The sequence below is a fragment of the Protopterus annectens genome, chromosome 16.part0, assembly GCF_019279795.1.
Source record: "Protopterus annectens isolate FY-2018-M chromosome 16.part0, PAN1.0, whole genome shotgun sequence".
Lineage (NCBI taxonomy): Eukaryota > Metazoa > Chordata > Ceratodontiformes > Protopteridae > Protopterus > Protopterus annectens.
Window position 1 is genome coordinate 677,901,363 of NC_056750.1, and position 20,912 is coordinate 677,922,274.

The following is a 20,912-nucleotide window of genomic DNA, read 5'->3' on the forward strand; positions in this document are numbered from 1 at the left end:
TAGAAGAGGTGCTGATCATTCTCACCAAGTCAGTTATACAATTTCTGCTAACACTGATCATACTTCAAGCAGTATCAGTAGTATTTAACCAGACGTGCTGTCAACTGTGGGTGCTTAAGTGAATCAAAAATCAGGGCTACCTGCAGCTTCTATGTGCATGTGTGCATATGTGCATGTTTGTGTGTTAGAAATGTAACAAGGAGCCAGTATAAGTAATTGAATCTGTTGCACAGAAAATTAGTAGATATTTGCCTAGGGCTGGGATGATGTGGGTGATGTTTATATTTGGAGTTTTTTTATTTCATAACTCTGCTTCTTGTAGAGGGCAGGGTGCCATTTGCCCCAGTTACAGCTCTGCCAGTTCATGACCCACAACATGTGAAAAGGCAAGGTGTAAAAAAAGAAAAAAAAACAAAAAAAGGGTCATTAAATTTTCTGGATGCATTGCAACAGAGACATAAATCAGTGCTGTTACAGGTTTTGCCTATTCTCATATTTTCATTCATGTTTTTATATCTGAGGGCATTACATGTTCTTGAGGGGGGCAAGTATTGCCATGATGGGAGATAGAAAACTATATGGTTTCTCGTCATGTTAAATATAAGTGCATGGAGGTTTTGCAAGATGTTTGTTAGCCTTATTGAAGACATGTAACATTTCCAATATTTATATTAATATTGCCAAAACTAAGTAGCACAAGTTGGTTTCAAGTCATACAAGTTTTGGCCCTGACTGTACCCTAAATTACTTAGTGGTTTGGAAAATGGTGAGGGCTGACTGGGAAGGGACTGGACTGAGAGGAAGATGCTGGTTTGACCATGCTGGAGTGAGGACAGTCCCATCCCAGGAGTGTCATCTTGGTGAAGATCCAGAAGTTCAACTCTTGTATTTGGGACTCGGAGGGGGTGACTGAACTAAGTCAATGTACAATATTTTAGTTGGGAACTGGTTGCAAACTCTGGTACATTGCACTGTGCTTTCAAGCCAATAGGAGATTGTAAGATTCATTCATTTATATAAAAATAAAATTCAGGCAGGAACACGTAATATGAAATTGCCAAAGTTGAGTTCATATATGATCAGTTCTACTTTTTCTTAGCCCTGTACAGTAATCTCACGCTATCATGCCTTATAGTTACTTAAATGAATCAGCACTAACACACCTGTTGATTGTAAGTTGCACATACAAAAGGAATAAGTGCTTATCAACAACCATATAGATTTGGTAAGGTCTTTCAGGGCTTTGTATTTATGGCTAAAATTCATAGGGTCAGGACAGGTGCTGCTAATGTTCCTCAGTATTTCATTTCTTCTTTAGCATACTGCACTGTTCTGAACTGCTGAACATACACAGTGGTGTCACATCTATTAAAAGTATAGCCTGAGTTTTATTAGATGTCTGCAGCAACTGGTTCTTGCCCTTTCATTATCAAATCACATCTCTTTTAATGAAAAAAATGTGACAAAGAGAATAAAAAAATTCACTGGAACTTAGATCATCTGAAATGTGGGGTGTATGTGAACCAACTTGGATAAATACTCAAATCTCTTATGTTCTTTGCAGGATCACCATTTGCAAGAGCCAGCCTAAAAAGTGGTAAAAATGAGAGTTCCTCTTACTTCCGTCGAAAAGAGAAGAGGTTTCGTTTTTTCATTCGCCGTATGGTGAAAGCTCAGACTTTCTACTGGATTGTTCTCTGTCTTGTTGCACTGAACACACTTTGTGTTGCCATTGTACATTATGACCAACCACAGTGGCTTACAGAGGCCTTATGTAAGTATAAAAAGCTGCTTACTTTACTTTCCTTGCATAAGGTGGATTATAACGTATGTAACTGTAATTGGCCTCTTTGGAGCAGTATTGCCCATCAGTAAACAGAATAATACCTGAATGTATAGCTCTAGATACATTTAATTATATAGGGCCCTAGAGCACCCTTTTATCATACAATATGTTTGCTAGAAGTTAGTTTTTGACAAGTATTGAACTGTACTGTTATTTTTTTTATTCAGTAATATTATGGGCTGATTAAATGTATCTCTACTTATAGCTAGGCATAATATGAAGGATGGTAAAAGGGTCAGCATGACTTTGTGAGTGAAAAATATTAGAAGTGACTTGAAAGAGCTAACAAATGCCCCATGCTTTGAACATGGGTTTCATTGTCAAGAAGAATAAAAATAATGTTACTGGTCTCAGAGCTTACAGCACTATAACCTTGCCTTTTTGGGCATATCTGTGTGTATAATCAGCTAAGCTAGGGGCACACTCATATACAAGCATGCAGTTCTCCAGTAACACGTTCCTTTCTGAGGTGCTATGAGATTTATAGCAAGGAGCATTGAGCTCCCATGAGCTACGTAAAAAGCAGCTTTGCTAGTATTAGCATGTCTAAGCTGATTTATACATTTATTACATACTCATGTACATGAAGGGGAAACTGCTTCTGCATATGGTTTACATGAGAGTGAAGAATTAACACAATTTACAGGCAATCATAGTAGAGAAGCTCTACAAAATTATCTCAAAGTAATTCAGCCTGATTACTAAATAATATAAATATAATGCATATGCATTAAAGTAGTACATTAAACGTGGGGTTTCTAAACATTAACAAAAGTATGGCTTATTCTCACATATGCTGCTACTATCAAAATACGTAAATGTCCATTCCATACTGAGCCATATAAACTCACAGTGAGTGGCATGTACCAGAAAACATTTTGGCATTATATAGTTAAACTCACTGTCATTGAAATCCATCTGTAGCAGAATGCAGTGAAATGTCACTAATTGCTATACTGTGACTTCTGTTAAAATCTGTAGTGAAACATCGCTAACTGCTGTGCTATCATTCATATTACAGAATGCAGTGAAACATTACTTACAGTATATGGTCACTGGTATTAAAGTATTTAGTAAAAACTGCAAAAAGTCTCAACCAAGCTAGGGTCTTCACTGAGTTAAATACCTTAAGCTCCCTGTAGTGGGGGCCCAGAGAATATATGTAAATGTCCCCCATAAGAATACAAGTGTTTTGTGGCTTCTGAATGTTAATGACTTTTTAATTTTTAGGTTTTTAAGGGTATTTCAAGGTTGTTTTCATAAATAAATAGTAGTCATTGTAACCACATTAAAGTATTGCAACTTTACATTACACACATGGACACTAGTCTTGCAAACACATTTTAATGGCTGTTTAAAATATGCAGATGAAAAAAGAGCAATATACTTTCATCTACAGATAGCACTCCACCCCATCCAATAGATATAGGTACTTTGTTGACTGAGTAAACCTCAGATGTGTGATTATGACAAAAATAATGGCCACAGTAAATTGCTTTTTCCTTTATTTCACACAAACAGTATCTACACTGTATTAAGACAGGCTTAACAAAAATCATATTATCCTCTTTAACGTTGTCACCAACGCACACTACACATTCACACAATAGGCTCCCTAATACAGTGCTCTGATAACTCCACACTCATTTGTACATCTGACAACATGGCACATCTCCAAAAAAATTACATAAGAAGCTTTAGCAGCCATTGAAACATGGCTTTGTAACTCATAATTCATGCCCACCCCCTCAAAAATCCATCTGTCATAAGAAACGAAATTTAACATCTTCCCTCTTGATAATACAACCATTAATGTCACTTCTCATAGTGAATTATTAGGAATGGTTCTATTGTCCACAGATCGAAGAAGTAAATGGCTTTGCTGCATTTTTTGCCTCTATGTATGTAGATATATGCCTCACTTCTTGGATTAAAACATCACTTTGCAACGAAGGGAGAAAACAACTGTGCTCGCAAACAAGGGACATTATAAAGCACACATTCTGTATCTATCAGAAGTGTGTGTGTGTTTGTTGAGGGGTGGGAACAGAAAGCAATAGAGGTACTAGAGCTACTTAATTATGTAAGATGGCGCAATTTATTTATTTGTTGGTATCTGCTAATATAAGAGAAGATAACTAAAGTTTCCAACTTTTCAAATATCCAAAAGTGGGACTTTTTTTGTGGAAACGTGAGATTTTGCAGAACAAAACATACTCGTGGAAAAAGAAAGAGAACTTTAATTTTTTTCCCAAAATAAAAGCTTATTCTTGTAACATTTGAGTTGCTTATGCTATTTCATTAACGTCTAGGTGTTTCAGATACAAAATAACTGTTTTATGCAACTATCAAGAAAAACTTGTGATATATTTTTTGTCCTAAATGCTTAGGACATTAGCATTTTTTAGTTTTCTTCACAGAGCACAACTGCCCAAAGAGGGACTGTCCCTCACAAAGAAAGATAGGTGGTAACCCTAAATTAAACAACATAATCCAAAATTCATACATGCCTGTCAAAGCATGCAGTATATGTATATTTGCTATAACATAAAAATATTACTTTTCCCTATACAATTGTTGCATTGTATTTATTTATTGATATTTGATTATCAGGAAAGTCTGACTGGTTAGCAGCCTATTTTCAGCACTGGCCTGGGAAGAAAAGCTCTGAATTATTACGGAACATTTTAAGAAGAAGAATTTTACAATCTTCAAAAATAAAACAAAAACGTTTGCAGTTTAAATAATTGTAACAAATTATACATAGTATAAAAACACTGGTTAATAATCGATACAAGGTATATGACAATTATTAACTATTTAGAGAAACTTTAGACAGTTTGTAGAGAAAGTAAAGGTAAGTGAGGTAAGGGAAAAACAGGCTTATCGTATATTTAGAGAGAAAGTCAGAGAAGAGAATTAGATAGCAGTAAGGAAGCAAGTGAAGAAGGGAGAGTAAGGAAGTATAAGAAATGAAAAGATACTTGTTCACATTTAGGGATATAGTTTATCCTGGATTTGAGCAAGAACAGAGCAATATCTAGCTAGGGTAATCTTTCAGAGTGGTTTTGAAAAATGGGAGAGAGGGCATAGACCTGACGGATACAGGTAAGTAGTTCCAGGCCTTAGCAACCTTGTATGAATGCAGACAATGCCTAGCAGATTTGCTAGGCTTGCAGACAGGAGTTTTTGGTCACTGGATCAGAATGACTGACTGGGAACATAGTTGTACAGAATGTTTTTTAGTGCTGGGCAAGCAGATGGATGCTGGATAATTTTATAGGTGGCAAGAAGTTGTGTATATGCTAGTTGATGTGGCAGCTCTAACCAATTTATGTTTTTCAATGCTATACAGTGGTGGGGTCTGAAAGGGGTATGTGCTGCAAATTTAGCAACTTTGTTATAGCATTGTTCAAATTTAAATTTTTGTGAAGCCTGAAGGTTAGTAAGAATGGGAGCGCCATAAAGGAGTGGAGAGGGGATAAGTACTGGCAAGTGTAGCTTTAGTTGAGTCAGTGAGAATGTGTTTAGTTCTATAAAACATACCTAGTTTTTGATGAGTTTTTCTTATGCAGTTTTGTATATGCAAGTCAGTTGTAAGAGTATCATCCACTATCACGCGTAATAGTTTGCTATGAGAAGTGACTTCAATGGTTGTATTATTGAGAGAGAGTGGACTTTAAATTTAGTTTTCTCATGAGAGAGGGATTTGGGGAAAAGGTAGTAGCTTCATCATTTTTGGGTTGAGCATGAGTTGTGAGTTATGAAGCCATGTTTCAGTGGCTGTTAAAGCTTCCTGAGTCATTTTTTTGAGGTGTACAGTGTTGACAGGTGTGCAAATGAGAGTGAAATCACCTGCGTATCGTACCAGGGTGGAAGTATAGAGGGTGTTGGTGAAAATGTTAAAGAAGAGGGGACCAAGGAGAGCGCCATGTGGTATACTGGTGACTGGTAGGTAAGGAGACAATGAGGCCCAGGAAACTAATTTAAAAGGGAGGCAAAAGCCAACACATTCTGGCTAGGCTTATAAATGCCCTTGGGCAGATAGCCTAGTACCTACCTATGAGCCTATGATAGTGCATGATGATTTTAACTTCAATTTGCATATACAAAATTGAATAGGAAAAAACTCATCAAAAACCAGGGATACTTTACAGAGCCAAAAACTTTCTCATCAACACAAATAAAACCTCCCAACACTTCTTTATGGCACTCCCATCCCTACTAACCTCCAGGCATAAATTTGCAGCAAATACCCCTTTCAGAATCCACCACTGCATAGCACTAAAAAGCTTACATTAGTCACAACCACCCTATCAACTAACATACACACAGCTTACCACCTACAAAATTATCAAGCATCCATCTGGTTGCCTAGCACTAAATACCATTCTAAACAGCTATGTTGCTTTTTAGTCATTACAATCCAATGACCAAAAACTCTTTTTGTCCACAAATCTATCATATTTTCTGGTCATTGTCTGCAATTGTATCATGTTGCAAAGGCCTGGAATGCCTTACCTGTATCCATCAGGTCAGTACCCTCCCTCCCATCCATCAAAACCATTCTGAAAGACTTCTTAGCCAAAAGCTGCCTCTGTTTTTCCTGAACTCCAGAATAAACTATATCCCTAAATGTGAACAGGTGCCTATTCATGCCTTACACCTCCATACCCTCCCTTCTTCACTTATTTCTATCAATTTCTCATCACTGGCTTCCTCTCAAAATATACCATAAGCCTGCTTTTCCCCTCACTTCACAATGTAATTCCTGTTTGTATATACTATAACTTACCTTTAATTTCTCTGTAACCTGGCTAAAATATTTCTAATTATTAAATCGTAATATAATTGTATCTATTCTTAACCAATATTTTTATATTATGTCAAATTTGGTATAATTATTTAAACTGTAGATGTTTTTGGTATTTTTTTTGAAGATAGTCAATTGTTATTGTTAAAATCTTTCATAATAGTTTGGTGCCTTTTTTCCCCAGGCCTCCTGTGTAAATCGACTCCTACCCAGTTGGACTATTTATTTAACTAAACAAATAAATAAATATTAGTCCTGTGACCAAACATCTGCAGTCAGCAATTTTCTTCTTCAGACAGTCCTTGTATGTACCCAGCATTTACAGCTATTTTGTCTGTGTACATCTCAGATATTTAAAGTGTAATGTGATAAAACAATGGCTATTCAACATATTTCAAGTCTATTTTATGTAAACACTAAGTTGTTCACTGTTGCCAGCAATCTCCCACTCACCCAGCAAACCTGTCTGTCCAGTTCCAATATCTGGTTGCCTGATAAACTTGTCTCTCACAGCTACTGCTTTTCTGAATGCAGTGGCAAATACCCACATTTGTGGGCTTTCTAGTGAAAAAAAAACATTTAATTAAAATAAATAGATACACGTCCCATGGCATCAAAGCAGAAACAACTGTGGCACTTTTTTGCTGTGCTGGCCATGGTTCCTCCAAAAGTTGTGAGCCATAAATGACTATCTGAATCACCCGTTATAAGCTGCCGCTATCTCTGAAGATTGCACAGCTTTAAAAGCTGTTAGAAACTTCACTCTGCCACAATGTGTGAACGGGTAAGTGAGACAATAAAGTGTAGTATGTAATTTGGCTTTGAAAGGTACCAGAGGTTTTAATGAACCCATACAGTTTATTGCACAGAGTTCATAAAAAAGCACAGCTATGTAATCACTGTAGCTATAGTGCTTTTTCCATGTGGTGGTTTTATTTTGTCATAGAGTAAAACAGACATAGTAGCAGCTCACTTTGTACCATCCTTCCTTATATCAGCATAATTTCAGGTTATTGGGAACAACAGTCCACTCATCAAGGGGCACTGCCTTAATCTACCTTGCGGTCTCGTGCTCTCTTGTGCTGGATATCGCTTGCGTTTTAGCGATGTCATGGCAGCATGACAACAACCTTCACTGATAAATATAGCCACGTTTGTTAGTCTCGCAAACATGCCTTTAGCAAGATCAGATATGATTTTTGTCTGCATTAACTGGCTAAAGGGTGAAATATGATTTGTGTCTGTCTGTATTAGATTCACCACAAACCATAAATTTCACCACACTTAACATGGAGAAATACCCATAATGCAAGATAAGGTGAAGCAGTATCAGATAATTTTTGATGGACATGCAAAGCAAATATTACTTTGTGATGCAAGAGGTTTATCCTAATTAGAGATCAGTCCCCATTAAGTCTGTAAGAGAATTATACGCTCTACTTAATGCAACTAGCAAAACTCTGCAAAGTTGATTTTTCTAACTCCACTTTCATCAAGTCAGCTAAACTCTGCACACTTTGAAACCACACTGCAATAGCATATTACACACACAAAAACAAATACCCAGGCCACCTGACACTACTGCAGCTAGTGTCAGGTGGCCTGGATATTTGTTTCTGTTCCTAGGTTATTCAGTGTTTATGGTGTTGGACCTTCTGCTTATATTGTATGTGGGGAGATTAAAATTCTAAAATAAACCTACAAAGATGTCTGACAGTGATGATAGCAACTTTTCTGAAAATGAAATTGAACATAGATGTGAGGCGGAAGAGGTAGAAAATGAGTAACTGTTCTGATGAAGTCAACTTGGATTGATGAAAGCACTTAACAATTTGTGTTAAATAAAACTGTGTGGAGTCCGGAAACCCTGGTGGTGTGTTTTTTGGTTTATTTGTTCTTTTTGCACCATTGTAGCACTTTTTGGGTTACACATTATCTCCATGTATCTAAAGGTTATTCCTGTAACAATAAGACCACAATTGCAGTAAAAAATAAAACAGCATCACGATGATTCACCAGGCATAGTGCACCCAGTAAAGCCCATCAGCTATTCAGTGCTGCTTCTGTGCTTCTAATATATGGCCTCAATAATGCTCTCTGAAGCTTGGACCACCTCGGCCATTGGCAGGTTTAGGGATAGGAAATGAAAATGTGGAATGGCGCTAGTAAGAAAGAAACGCAATTTGCATGCACCAAAGTCTGAGTCAGATCAACACGGTCTATATTACCAGATTGAACCTTTAGGTTATCGAATACCTAAAGATAAAACTATTAATATCTAAACGTATAAACCCCAAATGGCCGCTTTCACACAGGGAAAGAATTCCCTTGGCCGTTATGCGGATTTTGCCCTTTTGTCCAATGTAGAACAATCTCAGAGTTGGTATATTTAGTTGGGGTGGGTGAAGCCCCCCCACTTGATTTGGATTCAAAAATGTCTTTTTTCTTTTGGCCAAGGGAATTCTTTCCCTGCGTGAAAGCGGCCATTCGCGGTGTTTGGGTTTCGATATTATGAGTTCGATCTTTAGGTATTCAAAAACCTAAAGGTTCGATCTGGTAATATAGACCCGATCAACAGCATTCACAAAATGCTGTACATCTTTAAACTAAGACACAAGTCCAGACAATATTTTATTGACATTTCTCACTCCTTAAATAGTCCATACTTCTTTATAGCCACACAGTTGTTGAAGGCTACATTTATACCACTTCTGACACAGTCCATATTTCTTTGTGTCTGTGCTTGTGCACACTCACCTGTTTATCCACACCAGGACAATGTCACTTCTTTTACATCACCCTCTCCACATTCTGAAATGCAACATGTTTCATCTAACCCAGTTTGAATCACTTGTCTTCTGAGTTGCATTTTTTTTTATTTTTATTTTTTAAACCAATTAGAACTAACTCAAAACCGACAAAAAAATTTCAGGAGAGTAAGCCCCCCCTCTGCAACAAAAAATGTAGAAGAGCAAGCCACCCACCACACACCATGAACTGATGTATAATATTTGTTACATAGCAATAGGAAAAAGTGAAAAAGCCAAGTGACTGTGCACGGTGGTCTTGCACAAACAGCTGAAGTACATTAGTTTCCTGCTGACTAAAATAAAATACTGCCAAAGTCGCTTGCTGAACCAAACACTGGACTGAGTGTATAATAGCCATTCCACATACTTACACTGCATTACTGACCTGGTTATTGAACAGCTCTGAGCAGGTCATTTAACCAGGTGAAACAACTTAGGTCAGCTCTGACATTAGACAGCTTTGTGTCCCCTTCTCCCATTACCCAGATTCCATCAAATATATATCACTGGAAACTATCAACTGCAATAGATAATGATCTGCATATTTTTTGAAAAAAAAAATATGTACATATTTTTGTGGGAGCACGTTAGTCCCACTCAACTCTTAGATATGCTGCATCTTGGAGTAAAGACAATTGCAGTGACCTCATTTGATCAAAATGTGTTTCAGCCAAGTGTTACTCACTGAGTAATGAAGTAGGCCTTTGTGCTGCTGTATGAGTACCAGCAACAACACAACAGAAGGCATTTATCAGTTAAAATATCCTTTAATGTTTAAGTGGATGGGCCCAACTAAGACACACAGAAGCAAATGGTAAAAACGCATGACCAGACCTCTAACTTGCAATGTAAATATTTATACTCCTAGCACATGTAATTTATGGTGACAAGTGGTAATATACAAGTGCAAACAAGGCACAGCAGTGTTATGAAGAACTTATGATCATGGAAGAAATGCAAAGCAGTATATGGAAGTCACAGAGCACTTGACTTAGTGAATATTACAGTATCCTACCATTTTAGAAAGTAGCATTCAGAGATGACCTACAGATGAATATTTGTGAAGATGTTATAGAACTCTTAAACGGGATGTTTGCAATTGGTGTTTTTGAGACATAAACAAATACTATCTAGTAAACAGAATGTTGCAGTTATTCTTCACATTTAAAAATATGCTTTGTTAAACATCCTTGTTCACTCAGAAATGTGTTTAACAAAGATTTGTTAAGCACTTCTCAGTACTGTTAAACTCTAGTGTTGCACTACAGCATTATAAATGGCCTGTACAGATCACCACAGTACAATAACAAAGAAGCTAAAACAGTTTTGATAGTTGATCTACAGTTTGCTATCACATGTACACACACATACAAGTATGTCAGAATGTAGTGTCTAATGGATTTTAAAGCTGTTCAGTCATCAGAGGGAGATTTTCTGGTTGATGACTGTGAGGCAGTGCTAAGTGTTTTACGGCTTTCAAAAATATAAAACGTTCATCCTTCTGGAATTTTTCTAAAACTGGTAGTATGTGGAAGCAGTGTAACTCTCCATGTACTACAGTGAATTATGATTAGGTGAGATGTTTGCTTCACTTGAGGTGTATTTCTTGACATCTGTATCATGAATGAATAACAATTCAGTTATGATTCTACCATTGATTATAACTTCAATTTCTAGATGAATAAACAAGCCATGCATTTAAACATTTACTTTGTCAGTCCTTACCTACACCAGAGGACCTTTGAGCGGAGTTGGGTTTTAAAAGGCCACTGACTTTATTACATATTCCTACTGAAGAAATGTATACCGAAGAAAATGTAGCACAATCTGTGAACAAGTAACAAATGTTAGGGTTTGTTTTACACTTGTATTTTTAAAGCTTTAATATGTGACAGGCTTTGGCTGTCAGTAAGAGAAATGTTCATTGAGAAAACCATAAGCCCGTAAAATCGGTTGTCTAAAGTAAACCGCAGTAATGTGGGGACAGGTATTTAACAGACAGATCAAGTGTGAGTGCGTCTCCCAATCTGCAGCTAGACTCTTAGAATGATGTAAGGCTTTGTAACAGCAGGTTTAAAAGGCAGTAAGTGTACAGACTTGGGAATGTGGTCAACATTTATCAATGACTACTGTTGGCACCACACATTTTTTCAGCCTGGGAATAGGAGCACTACATTAGTATCTTCTACTTACCTTATAGCAGGTAAGTCAAAATTCTCATTTTTTGTGCTGTTTGGCTGGACAAGATATTTGGACAGCCACCTTTACATTTAAGTAGGTTGTCATTATTCAGATAAAGCACATAGTATTTTAAATTTCACCAATAATTCTAAAATGATTTAGGAGTTCAATTTAATATAACAAATTACTTATTTTTTAGGATGCAGCAAAGTAAAATTAAAAAAAAGAGAGTTGGTCTTTAAAGGTTCTTGAAGTATTCAATATCAGTAATGATATGCAGTAAACAGTATGAGCCACACCAAGTTTTAACTACACTTGCTAACACTGGCATCCCATAGAACATAGGATGCCCTTCTTAGAGCTGGGGTGTCTTGGGTGGAGTGCTCCTCACATCACTGGTAATCCTAAATGCTGACCTCTCAGTAATGACCTTACCAAAAGCTGGTATGTTGCTGTTAATTCGACCATCACCAAAAATGGATCTACCCCTGTCTGTAATAATCCCCAAATCTGGATTTACCCCTTTTAGCTCTGGAATTTCCTAATCTTGAGGTCACCATTTTCAACATCTGTAATAATTTTATTTGAGGTTACTCCTGCTGAGCTCATGTTCTTCAAAGTATGGATTACCATTCTCAGCAGTGAAATGTCTCAGAAGCTGGGATCGCATTTCTCAACTGTGGCATTTCAACAGTGACATGCACTTCATGATGTTGGCATCTCCCAAAGCTGATATACCAAAGGTCAAGTTTCTGCCTCTAAGAAGTGGTTGTCTCCAAATGTACTGGTACTCATCTTAACACAACTATCCCAAAATCTCCTGTCTCTCAACTTTAGTATTCTTTAAGTGTAGAGTTAAAGTTCTCTGTATTGGTATCCCCAGAAGCAGGGTTTACCATCTCAAGACTAACATCTGGGAATGCTGGAGTTCATCCAATTGTTTTCCTGTCACCTGTAGTTATCTCTGTTATTAGTACCATTGTGTCCTCCAAAGCTAATGTTACTCATCTCAACACTGACAGCCCTGAGAGCTGAGGTTAAATTTCTCTGCTGTTTTGTCCCTCAAAGCTGGAATTACCCATATCATAATCGGCATCTTACAAATCTTAAAGTATTTCTTTCACTTCTGTTGATTCTCAAAGCTATTATGTCTTATTAAATGGGCACAAAAAATGTCAAATCAAATTACTAGCTAGCTGTGCATCAAATATGTTCCAAGCACCTGGAAAAGCTAGTGGCAGTCAGGTGGAACCTTACATTCACTCAAAGATCCATACTCTCTCCCAGGCTTCGAAATCCAACAAACAGGCACCGGTTTGAAGTCATTTAACAGGAAAACTGACAAACACAGAAATACTCCGAAGACAAAAAATAAAATCAATAAAAAAAATCAAATGCCATACCTAACTCAAATACATTATTAAGTCTGCCTAAAATGGTAATAATAATAAAACATAAAAGTGATTGAGACAGTGGAAATATATTTTATCATACTTTACAGTAACAAAACCAGTAAAATCTCAAGTTTATGTACATAATATGATCAGAAGCAGTAACACACGGCCAATAAGGTAAAGTAAAACAATCATTGAAATAAACTGAAAGCATAAACTCTACAAATAGTAAATGAAGCATAAGAAGGAGCGAATGGAAATAAATAATGAAGCAAAAACAGTCAGTGTAGCAACATGAAGAAATCACACTAACCTACGAGTACAAATTACACCCACACACAACCAGTAAAACAATCTACCAGGCATTGTTTAATATAAGAGGTAAATCTGGAAACAAGACTTCATGAATACAAATACTTTTTAAAATAAAATTAAAGCACTCAGAAAATTACATGTGAAATCTAATCAGAGGCAACAAAAATAATATTGTCTAATACATATGGACGGCACAGTGGTGCAGCTGTAGCACTGTCTCCTCATAGCAAGAAGTTCCCCGGTTTGATTCTCAGCTGGCGTGCCTTCTCTGCGGAGTCTGCATGTCCTCCCTGTGTTCGTATGGGTTTCCTCCGGGTGCTCCGGTTTCCTCCCACGTTACAAAGACGTGGCTGGAGCATTTCTCCTCGGGCCTCTGCTGAAAATTGGCTTCGTTCCAAGTCAGACTTTCCCAGTTAACAAATGTCAAATAAAAATAATAAAAAATAAAATAATACAGCATAAAAATTGAAGGGTGTGTAGACTGCATTACTCTTCATTATTTTCAGTTCTTGGGATTTGCCACCAAATGACTAACTACCCTTGTGAATGCTTTTAGGGTGCAACACACATGCCATCAACTAAATCAACTTAGAAATTATTGGGGGGGGGGGGCTGATTTGAGGCTGTGTTATCTGAAAGATGTATACATGCTTATGAGGCACTTTGCTTGCTTATGTGGATTTCTTCACCCGACAGAACAGTGTCTGAGGTTTTGAAGGTGTTGGTACCCATTTATAATTCTGAGTATGTAATATCATGCAACAGCTTGACAGAATAGCCCTTGGAGTGACTGCCCTGAAACTTCAAGCATTTCACAAAGATAAAAAAAAAGAATTGTAACCCTGTACACAATGATTTAGTTAAAATGGATGGAGGAAAAGCTTTACTTTAAAATAGATTACCAAAAGAAATAATTGCAGTACATAAAATATTAAATGCAACATTGAATCCAAAATAAGTACAATACAGTTCAGTACAAAAAAGATGCCAATTTTATAACTACGATAAGGAACTTGGGGTATGCATGGTACAGATATTACCAAACACCAAAGGATTTTAAGGTACAAGCCAGACAGGCTTACTTCTCTCAATACCCCTTGGTGTGCAATAATAATCTAACAATGCACATCCCCTTATGCCTTGTTGTGTACTTTGAACACTTGCATCTCTTTTCTCTTTCCAGTTCTTAGTCAGTTCAGCTGCTGTGCCTTGCAGAAATTTTTCAGTTTACAGTTGTCTTCACCATGTCCAAGAAAAGTCCTTGAGTGCATCTCAGTGTTACAAAGACTGGTACCTTCTCTGTTGCTTTACATCAAGACTGAAGCTTTGTACAATGGCATGATCCACCTGCTAAGTTCTGACTCTAGTAACTTAACAATGTATGTAAAAAAAGGACTTTTAGTCAGTAACCTTGCAACAACAGACTGCAGTGCTGAGTGGGAAGTATCTGCATTGACTTAGGTTTCACATCATGAAACAGACTCAAACTGAGTAGGAAAAAGCTGGTTCAATAATAAATTCAAAAGCAGCAAGTAAAACAAAAGAACCAGCTAACACAGCACTGTATAAAAGACTTATTTAATCTAAAAAACTTGTTAAATCTAAAAAATAAAAATAGTAAAAAGTATATAACAGATGGGTGCTTTCACACCAAATGTGCTTCATCAGATCTGATTTTTATCAATTTTTATCAATTTTTATCATACATTAACAACACTACCTCCTTACTTAAATTTACACATTCACACTCTGTTGATCACATTGACTATTGGGTGTTTTGGTTCCAAAATTTTTGGAAAACTCACTTTTTACAATAGTTACTTAATTATGATAGTTGTCATCCATGGTATATGAAGAAAAACATTTTTAATGAGCAACTTGTGAGGGTAGCAAGAATGTGCTCAGACTTTATTAATTTCGGGTTAAAGGTAGAAAACCTGACCCACATGTTTTATGAAAGGGGTTACCCCACTGGATTTTTTGTATAGCATAGAGGAAGAAGTTTTAGATTGATGGGTGTCAAGTTTAAACCTTTGTTGGGGATGAATGTGATGAATGTGATTAAAACTACACTCATTTTAAGTAGGAATTCTTCAGTTACTAGTGTTCCTTTTTCAAACTGTTCCAAGGTGTTTTAGGAGGTAGTTCTTGGGAAACTGAGATTGAAAGGAGGATTTATTAACTAAGACTGAATGCTTCAGTCTGACCCAGCCTGACTGAACATATTACTATCACACCTATTTTGAAACTAAAAGCTGCTGGCTTACAAAACGTGTCAAAATTATATATTAGTATTTTAAAATGTTGGTGTTTTAAATAAATTAATGAATTGTGTATTGTTCAGGTATGTTTATGTAAAAGTATTATAGTGTTTTACCTTTTAGGCCAATCATTTCAGCAAAGCAATCAAAGACCGAAAACATTTCATTTTGGTTAGACAGCATGTTGAATCCACTGGTTCAGAATTCTGAATCTTACATCAGGGATTCATGGCATTTACTTGAAATATTGAGGGATTATGGTAGTTTCAGTGAGGATTTGATTTATATTTTGGTACACTTGATGTAAAGAATTTGTATACCTCAATTGATCAAGAACAAGGAATATAATTTATGAGAGAATATCTAACCGGATACACATATTTTTCAGGGGAGAAAGTAAACATGTTGTGTGGTTTAATGGAATTAGTTTTGGACAATAACTTTTTTAAGTTTAACAACATTTTGTACAAACAAACCTCAGGAGTGGCCATGGGGGCAAGGGTAGCCATGTCCTTTGCTAACATTGTCATGGCAAATTGGGAAACTAAGTTTTTGAGATCTAATGTAAATTTCAGTAAGGTTTGTTTTCCTGTTTTTCCTATGGAGGGGCAAATATGCAGAGTTTGTGGAATTTGTTTATAATTTAAATCAGGCTACTGATTTTTTGTCCTTCAAAATTGGGGGATTTGGGAAAAACACAAATTTTCTGGATTTGACATTAAGCATTGATGATATCACCAAAACTTTTAAAAGTAAAATATATAGGAAACCATACTTTGCCAATCAATATTTACATAAGGACAGTATGCATCCATTTCATATGAAAAGAGGAGTTATAAAGGGTCAAATAATAAGATTAAGTAGACTCACCTTAGAAGAGGAGATTTTTATGGAAGAATTCTTATTCTTGAGATCCCTGTTTCTCAACAGAGGGTGTGAACAAGATTTTTTAGAAAAAATAGAAAGTGAAGTCAGTTCTTTGAGAAAAGGGGTGGCTAAACCTATTTTATTTTCAAATGATTTAGCACTAGGCGCACCAACTGTTTGTAGTATTAACACTGAAACACACACACAAGAATTTTACACTGCATTCCCTATACCAGTTGTCAAGGAAATGTGGTGTATTAAATCTATCATTGGAAATAATTGGGGAATTATCCTTGGAAACAAGGATTTGGCTTCTATCATAGGACAAACACCTAAGTTTACATTCAAGAAAACCACTGATATCAAATACATGTTGGAATCAGTAACAGGAAAGAACAATAACACAGATAGAGTTTGTTCAAATAAAAAAGGAACTTTCAGTTGCACAAATTGTAAGCAGTGTAGATACACGAGTAATTCCTTCTTTGTTGTAGTGGAACATCTGAAACAAACCTTTTGGGCCAAAAAGTATTATAATTGTAATAGTGAGTTAGTGGTTTATATGGCAACTTGTGTCACATGTAAAAAATATTATATAGGAAAAACAGAGAAGTTTTAAACATAGGGTTTATGAACACATTTTAGCCATAAAAAAGAACGATAAAAATAATGCATTGGCCAGACATGCACTTTCATGTTCTGATTTTAAAAAATATGAGTTTTTTGTTTTAGATAGTGTAGACAAAGGTTTATTAGTGGGAGATTTAAACAACACTTTGGAATGTAGAGAGGCTTTTTGGCAACTGGTGTTTGGGGCAGAAGAAACACCAGGGCTAAATGAAGTCATCAATTTAAAATGTTTTTTATTATATAGATAGTTTAAAATAGAAGGACTTTACATATTAAATAATTCTATACATTATATTGATTTTATATATTTAAGCACAGACAAAATAATGTTTATTTGTTTTTTGAAAACATTTTAAATATGGTATTTTTATGTTTGAAGCCATTACATCATTTCCTGAGATGTATTAATTGAACAGTATAAAAGGAAAGGGTGTGTTCATTGTTAGTTTTTCTGAAGAAGTTCACGGTAATAAAGTGAATGAAAGCGCTAAAAATATTTTATGGTCTGAGTTTTTTGCCTGTTGGAAGTTGTTCGTTCTGGATTTGGTGTTTTTATTATAGTATTTTAGAATGATGAAGTGATTTTATTCATGATTTTGTATTTTGGTTCTTTAAATTTTAATTACACTTTATTCATCTGGTTTTACTGTATTTGTGTTTCTTTCTACTTTATTACTTTATTTTGCTTTTGCTGCTTGTTCTTAAAAATACTTAATTGCATTTATTCTGCTACATTTATTACTACTTGTTACTAGCCTAATTAAATTTTAACTGTTGTTCTAAGCCTTTGGTTGAAGCACTTGAGCTTCAGACCACTTGTTTTACATTAAGGTTTGTGGTCTGCACTGTTGTGGCAGGACAGGTAGCTTGCATCCTTATAAGTTGGGAGTTGCTGATTGAAAGCTTAGTGTCTGTTATTCTAAAAGTGTATTAGTTCTGGTTTAAGCACTTGGGCTTTGGGCCAGTTATTTTACATTAAGAAGGTGTGGTCTGCACTCTTGTGGGAGGAGAGGGTAGATTCTGCCCTTCTGAACTGGGAGTTTCTGGTTAAAGGCTTATTGTGCCTGTTGATTTGAACTGTTTGTTTCTGAAACTGGTACACCTTGTTTGTTGTAGCATAGACTAAATTCAGACCTGCTGAATCTAGCTTTAGCTGTATAACTTGAGCACTAATCCAGACCATCTTTTTTTGGAGAAGGTTCCCCTGCACGCTAGTTGCAGGAGTGTGCAGTTAGAACTTGTCTGATCGAAGACTGCTGGAACGGGGCTCAGGTTTTAGCTTTTTATTGGTTAATTGGTTTAAATCAGTTTGCTCAATTGCTGCTGTTATATTTAAAAAAAATACACTTTATGCATCGCCGCTTAGCTAGGGTTAAAGTATTCCCGGCACCATAAAGTCTGCTCTTCAAATTTTCCCTTAGAACTAGTCAGTTTTTTTGTTTTAGCACTCAAATCTGTTTCTTTGAGCTCAGCACTTACTACAGCACTCAACTTTCCTCACTTGTCTAGAGGAAAACAATTTTTAGTACTTAATAAATAAGCACATATCCAGGCATGTCTAAGGGTCAGCTCCCAGTGTTTTCTCCTGTCTACCTGATGAATCTGGGCATCTTGGGGCAATGCAGCAATTGCCTCATGTATACAGACAAGCCTCCCCTCCTACCACCCAACACTACAACCTGTGAGAGATGCACTTATATAGCCAAACTGGAAGCAAAGCTCTCTTCACCCAAGACTGGACTAGACAGTCAAGAGGAGAAGGTAAACAATTGCACCACACCACACTCATCATATAGTCCCTCAAAACCTACACCAACAAAACAGACACATAGAAACACAAAACACACACTTACATTCATGGAGGCTCTCAATAAAAATCTGCTCAAGCAACAGAATCCTCCAAAGCAGAAACGCAAGCAACCTCCACCCCCCAACACAACCCAAATGACGCATAGCCCACAAACTCAGTGTGCCACTCAACCACACCCCATAAGGCATAATAACATACCCAACACTCTAGTCATAGGAGACTCTGTAGTCAGGTACAATGATGTTCCACTCACCAGGCTAAACAAGGAAAAAGTTAGTGTCAGCTGCCTGTCGGGTGCCAGGATCCGCCATATAACACACGCATTCAGGTCATTCCACAACAAGTACAAATATGCCACTGTCATTATCCATGTTGGTGTGAATGACCTGAGACGTATCTCCCTGGACTACATGAAAAGAGACATGGAGGAGCTCTTGAGTAGCATCCTGCCATCACCCACAATGATACCACAGTACAAGGACAAAATGATTGACTTCAACAATTGGCTAAGCTTCTGGTGTCACTCTAAGGGGATCCAGTATCTGTCTGCCTGGGATGACATGATCGACAAACCATGATGCTTTGCCAGAGTTGGGGTGCACCTGTCACCCTTGCGATTCCAGATACTGACTAAGGCTCTTGCCACCCCTATAGTGCCTTTTTTAGTCAAGGTACAAATGACAAATTCACCACCATAACAGGTACAAGCAAGCAAAATCTGAGGGTAATGCTACTCAATGCTAGAAGTCTAAATCTTAAAATGTATTAACTTGAGGCACTCCTTAAAATGGAGAACATCGACATCTGTGCAGTGACAGAGACCTGGTTCAAGGCTCCAGAGAGCACACCTGCATTACCAGGCTATAATTCATACCACATCTTTCAGCCATCTAACCTGGACCGAAACACTAAAGGCGGAGGCATGTCCATATTCATTAAGGATATCCACACCTCCAGGCTAGTTGCTCAGCATAATACATCCGAGATTATCCACGTGCAACTATTTCTGGGCAAGACCGCAATCCAAATTGTAACTTGCTACAAATCCCCCACCATGACCCAGGATTCCCACTCCTCATTTCTTGATACACAGGGTACAACCTAACACCCTAATAATGGGCGATTTTAACTGTCCCACCATTAACTGGGAAAACTACTCATCTACCAACTCTTTTGCTCAACGTTTTCTGGAATTCCTAAATTCCAACGCTTTGGATCAACTTATCCACATCCCCAACAGGGGCAGCAGTATCCTAAACCTGGTCATTACAAACATGGGTGACGGTTGTTCCACACCAGAGGTGAATTCCTTGTTGGTCAGATCCAACCACAAGCTAATCACCCTAGACATCCACATCCCGTCCCCACCCCCCATTAGGGAAACCACCGTAAAAAATTTCTCTAAAGCCAACTTCACGCTTCTTCAGACAGAAGTGGCAAACTTCACAACACCCATGCAGATGGACAATAAAGGTATGACTGCTGAATCCTACACAAATGCACTTTATAAGCACTAACAGAACCAAAATGCTAGCCTCAAAAAAAAAAAAAGGAAGCTAATCCGGTGGTGCCCCTGCCATAAACAAATTCTACAACAGAAGAAAGAAACTGTTGCAAAAAACAGTAAAATCCCATGCTTGGAGGAATTCCCTAGTCAGCCTCAGTAAGAAGCTGAGATCCCTCATAAAATCCTCCAAAGCTAGTTACAAAAACAAAATTGCCACTGATTCTAAAGACAACCACAAAGCATTCTATAGCTATGTCAAGAATCTCAATGGCAACACTCAGATCTGCACTCAGTTACAGCACAATGGTACTAAATATACAGAACCAACTGATATTGTCAACATCCTGGCAGATAGGTTCACTGCTAACTTTACCCCCCTCTCACCCCCTAAAGGGCCCATCTCTATACTGGAAGAATCCAAAGTTCCTGTAATCATGGCTGCACAGGTAAAAAACAGACTCTGCAAAGCCAAGAACAC

At 37.0% G+C, this 20,912-nt stretch overlaps 1 protein-coding gene across 1 annotated transcript in view; it reads left to right on the forward strand.

Moving 5' to 3' along the window:
* CACNA1B (calcium voltage-gated channel subunit alpha1 B) overlaps positions 1-20,912 on the forward strand; it is a 3,578,581-nt gene that overhangs the window by 2,055,954 nt on the left and 1,501,715 nt on the right. The window contains exon 12 of the mRNA XM_044058770.1: positions 1,565-1,774. Within this exon, the coding sequence (XP_043914705.1) occupies positions 1,565-1,774 (210 nt within the window). The remainder of the gene's footprint in view (positions 1-1,564; positions 1,775-20,912) is intronic.